Source organism: Egretta garzetta, unplaced genomic scaffold (genome assembly GCF_000687185.1).
Source record: "Egretta garzetta isolate BGI_Z169 unplaced genomic scaffold, ASM68718v1 scaffold190, whole genome shotgun sequence".
Taxonomy (NCBI): Eukaryota; Metazoa; Chordata; class Aves; order Pelecaniformes; family Ardeidae; genus Egretta; species Egretta garzetta.
The window spans coordinates 552,654-557,509 of record NW_009258272.1 but is presented as its reverse complement, the minus strand read 5'-3'; the positions used below and the strand labels follow the sequence as shown (position 1 = coordinate 557,509).

General features: G+C 47.0%; 1 protein-coding gene across 2 annotated transcripts in view; it reads left to right on the top strand.

The window, feature by feature from the left end:
- Positions 1-4,856, top strand: part of CIZ1 (CDKN1A interacting zinc finger protein 1) — a 17,783-nt gene that overhangs the window by 10,644 nt on the left and 2,283 nt on the right. For both annotated transcript variants that reach the window (XM_035890365.1, XM_035890361.1), the window contains exons 9-13: positions 268-352; positions 953-1,066; positions 1,402-1,581; positions 2,241-2,310; positions 3,392-3,513. In XM_035890365.1, coding sequence (XP_035746258.1) covers positions 268-352; positions 953-1,066; positions 1,402-1,581; positions 2,241-2,310; positions 3,392-3,513 — 571 coding nt within the window. The remainder of the gene's footprint in view (positions 1-267; positions 353-952; positions 1,067-1,401; positions 1,582-2,240; positions 2,311-3,391; positions 3,514-4,856) is intronic.

Genomic DNA, 4,856 nt, shown 5'->3' with positions numbered 1-4,856 from the left:
CCTGCTGAAGGATATCAGTGTTGACTTTGACTTGCTGTGTAGTTTTTAATACAGTAGATCAGGTCAGAGACTTGTTTTAACTGGTGCCTTTCTGTCAGCATGAGCTAAAGCAACCTATGAAAATAGCTGGGAAGGGGAGAACATAAATCTGAGACTGTAAAGATAGGAATGCTGGGGAAAACAATGCCGAGGACAGATTGCAAGCTGCAGTATTCCATGGAGAATGTAAAAAGGTGTGACTTCCAGATATATCCGTTTTCACTTCAGAGAGACCCAGCAGCGATGGTGTAACACTTGTCAGATACACTTCACAGGGGATCTAATCAAACATCGCAGGACCCAAGAACACAAGGTAACAACCATAGCGTGGACTTCATCTTTGCACTGACCTTTTGTCAGGATTGAGTGGAAGTGCTTAGCATCTCCTGCTCCCCAAGCAGCAAAGGAAAAGTGACTGGAGTGGAGAGATGCACAGAACGTTCTGCCAGTAACATCCTCACTGATCAAGGGCACTGCCATGCTACCTACTGCCTCTGAACACTGGCACTGTTCAGTTGTCATGCTGTGTTGGTATGGTCTGAAGCACTCCTAGTTTATAATTCTTGACTTTTCTCAATAAATATGAGCTATCATACTCACCTAATCAATTGAGTGGAGGGATTGGTGGGCAACCTGTACATTTTCAAACTAAAATTTAGGTGGGCCATCATACTTGCTGTGTCCTAGGGGAGAAGTGCCAGAACACCTTTTATAAGCCACGTTTGTTTTGTCTGCATGTTTTCCACCTTTTTGGCAGATAAGAGCCAGGGAATCCTTTCTGCTGAAAAGACAACTTTTTTTGTGGTCTCCCGGTTTTAGATGCAGGGCTATGACACTGTTTAACTCAAGATTTATCTGCATTCCTCCAAAGTGGTGCCTCTTGTGACTTACTGAATTGTCCCTCTTTCCTTAGCTGGCCAAACGCTCACTTCGTCCTTTCTGCACTGTCTGCAGCCGCCACTTCAAGACCCCTCGCAAGTTTGTGGAGCATATGAAGTCCCCTGAGCACAAACAGAAAGCCAAAGAGGTAATATTGCCTGAGTGGAGGCAGGACTGGAGGCAGCTACGGTGTGGAGCAGATTAACTTCTGCTTCCCTGACTATTGCAGGGATGAAAGACAGACATGCAGTTCTTCCAACCTTGTTTTAATTTTCATCTTTTGCTGGACTTCAATTGTTAACAGCTTAAAGAAATTGAGTGAAAAAGGGACAAGGAGTTAGATGTGTCTAGCAGCGAGATAGCTTTGTGCCTCTCTTGCAGTTCCTTCTACTCATCAAATGCAGTCAGTTCAGAGTCTGGGGTCTGCCTTGATTAGACAGAGAGTGCAAAGTTGATCTGATGTTTGTTTTATGTACCTGACAGGTGAGGCTAGGAGAGAAGGAGTTGGGCAGCCCAGAAGATTCGGAGGAGTTGATCACAGTGGATGCTGTTGGCTGTTTTGAAGATGATGATGATGAGGAGGAGGAGGAGGAGGGGGGAGCTGGTGAGGAGGAAGACCTTGATGTAGTGCTGATAGAGAATGAGGATTCTGCTGCCAAGCAGGTATGCCATGCAAAACGAGGAGGAATGACCTATCTGAGAATCTGCTGTGGGCTCCTGTGACTTAGTTGGTCTTGACTGGTTGAGCTCAGGGTTTCAAGAGTCCAGTCAACCTTGCACCCTGCAGCAGGAGGGTGAGGGCTCTGGGGTTCTTCCAGAGCACAGGACGATGCAGAAAAGAATCTGGCACTACGAGTGGGATGCAGGAGGATGTTTCTGCTGTGCTGTACTGCTCCTACTGGTGCCTTCAAACATTAACTCGTTGTTGAGGAGCATAAGCAATGTTTTTCCAAGGGAAAGGATTTTTGACAAAGACATTGACATAGTCTCTTTAAATAGCCCAGTGGTAGCTTGGTCTCATAGCAAACATATATGCGGAGGTTTATCTTGATAAATATCATTTTCCCAGTAGAGAGCGGTTACCAAGAAGGAGGTACATGGCTAAGCTACTTCAGGCTTGGAGTGCAAAGGGTGTTTTTAACCCTTGTAATGAAGTGACCTCCTGACACTGGGGTTTGTATCTGCCCCTAACCAGGTGCTGTGCAACTCCATCTCTGGTATGTGAATCTCTATTTTGCTCCCAAGCTTACCAGAAAAGTGTAAGAGCCCGGGAAGTGAATTGCCATAGATACAGTAGGCACTAATGTTCTTTTGGTTTCCAGACTGGGCTGAAGGAAGTGTCTTTGGAGGATTACGAAGGAAGCGAGAAGTATTGTCCAGACACAGCCTATGGTAAGCAAGCAGAGTTAAGCACAAAGGCCCACAGAGCCTTCTCTGGCCACGTGCTGTATCTGTAAGAGAGGATGGTCTCTATCTACTGCTGTAATGAGTTCTTGGGCTGTAGTGCTCAGCATCTGCATCAGACTGGTGCAGGTCACTGCTGCCTGGAGAAAGAGCCAAATGTTGCTTTGTTACTGTGTGATAAAACATAAGGATGTGATTGATGTTTGTCAGCTGCCTTTTGCTTTGAAGAAGAAAGAATGAGAGCCAGATACCTTACTAAGGTAGGAAATGAAACAAGTAGGGCAGGAGTACTGAAGAAAGTAGGTAGCGAATGAGGGATGCTCTGGAAAGATGGAACCTGAAAGCATCTTGATTAGAATGCTTTCCAACAGAAATGCAGCTTGTATAGAGATACTGAGCAGTACTGACAGTATCGAGCTCTCTGCCAGAGCCCAAACCGTGCATGTTTCCTCCGCTTCAGAACCCCCACGCTCTACCTAGCGGTTATTCAGACATGTGGCTGGACTGGTGGGCAGCGTTGCCTCCAGATGGCTGTCTCTGGTCCCCACCCTGTAAGTGATTCTGACTTCAAACCTCTAACGACCACTTGTATTGAGAGGAGGGCAGCTCTGCAGAGGCTGTTTTGTGCCCAAGGAGAGCTCTGTTTACACCAATCTTCCATATCGCTGTAACCTTCCACTATCGTGTGGCAGATGGAATAATGACTCATGCTGTGAATGTTCTCTGCGTGTTCCTCTTGCGCGCCTGCTGTCTTCTGCTTGGTTTGATCCCATTACATTAGATCATATGTTCTCTGTAGTTTTCCATTGTATTCTTTTTTCCTTTTTCCCCCCCTTAATGCTCTGTGTAGTTTCTTTGCTCTGGCAGCCAGATTTCTCTCTGAATATCAACCACACAGCCATTCCATGGTAAGATGAGATATTCAGCAAGTCATCTTGCAAATCCCTGATTAACAGAAGCAAAGCTTTCCACTTTTCTTTTTCTCCTTCCCCTTCCCTTTTAACATGCTTTCATTATTTGAGTTCCATTCAATGTGATCTGTGATTTCCCTTCCCCTCCCGTTTCGCAGGCCTGGATTTTCTGGTCCCCGTCGCAGGTTACCTCTGCAGGCTGTGTCACAAATTCTACCATAGCGACTCTGCTGCCCGGCTCGCACACTGCAAGTCCCTGATGCATTTTGAGAACTTTCAGGTTAGACCCTTTGGCGATTGCATGGCCTGGCATTTGTTACCCCCGTGCGTGTCTCTTTAGCGAATCTACCACGTTAGCTGTCTTGTCTTCAGTTCGTTTCCATCATCCTTGGTGTCCATTGTGCCATAGCTTTCTCCTGGTGTGCTCTGTGTTTGTCTCCCATCACCCCTGTAGATCTAAAACCAGTCCAGTCCTGCTTCCCAGCTACTGCTGCTGTCATCTTGTTGCCCATTTCTGGCTGGAAATCTTCCTCAGAGTGTCTGCTCTGTTTGCTGAACCTGTGGAGTCTGTCATTCAGCCTAGGCCTCTTCTCTGTTAGACAGATTACAGGTGGGTCAAGATGGGGAAAGAACAAGAGAAGGAGGCTGTTCCTTTTAAAGAAAGCTGGTACACACCCACCTTTTCATGCGATACTGCAGGAACAGCTCTGTTAGCCAAAATTGTAGGTGTGATTCATCCATGAAGGGGCCTGGTAAAATCAGGTATTCGCCTTAGAAATCTGGAAATTTAATGTTACAGACTCTTTATGTGATGGAAGCTGCAAGCTGGTGAGAGTCCGTTTGGTCCCCAGGGTCAGCCTGCAACAGGAATTCAGTCTGTCTGTCTGTCTGCTACCCTTTCCTAGAAACTCCTTAGCACAAAGCTCTGCCAGTTGATGCTGTTCCTTTGCTTTACTGCCTCCACCTCAAGAAGCCGTATTACCCCTTGCTGCTTTTGTATCTAGAAGCTTTTCCTACTGGGCTGGCCTGGAATCTGCCTCCATCGTTCTGTCCTTGTTGACTTGCCAGGGGGTGAGGGGCCTGGATTAGTAGCTCATGGTGGGTACGCAGGGCTTGCACTCTCTCTGCCCTCTCCCATGACCACTGCCTGGGCCCTGCCTGTGCCGGAGAGTGGTATTCCCTGACCCTGGCAAGGAGGGAGGCTCCCACACTGACTTTGTCCTCTGCCTGCACCCAAAACCTGCTCCAGCAAAAGCTGTTGTGCTTCCCTACCAAGATGTATCCAGCTTTTGTTAGTGTTTTTTAAAGTATATATATATTGGTATTTTTCTGCTAGTCTTTGGACAGGTTAACTATTCCTAGTCAACCGTCACTGCCTCCAGAAAGGGGTGGGGTGCTGCAGAAGCCAGCACTTAGAGCAGTGGATTTGAAGTGGCAAGTAGCAGGAGAAGACCACAGCTGTTCCTTCATGGTTGCTCATCCTCTCCCACTCCTGCAGCTAGTCATTTCAGGAATGAAGGAATCGGCCTTGCAGTTTTCCTGGCTTATTTTAGATCAGCTTAGAGTGAAACTGCAGCAGCAGTGTGTATGCCTCCCTTTTGTCCCACTTAGAGCTGAAATCAG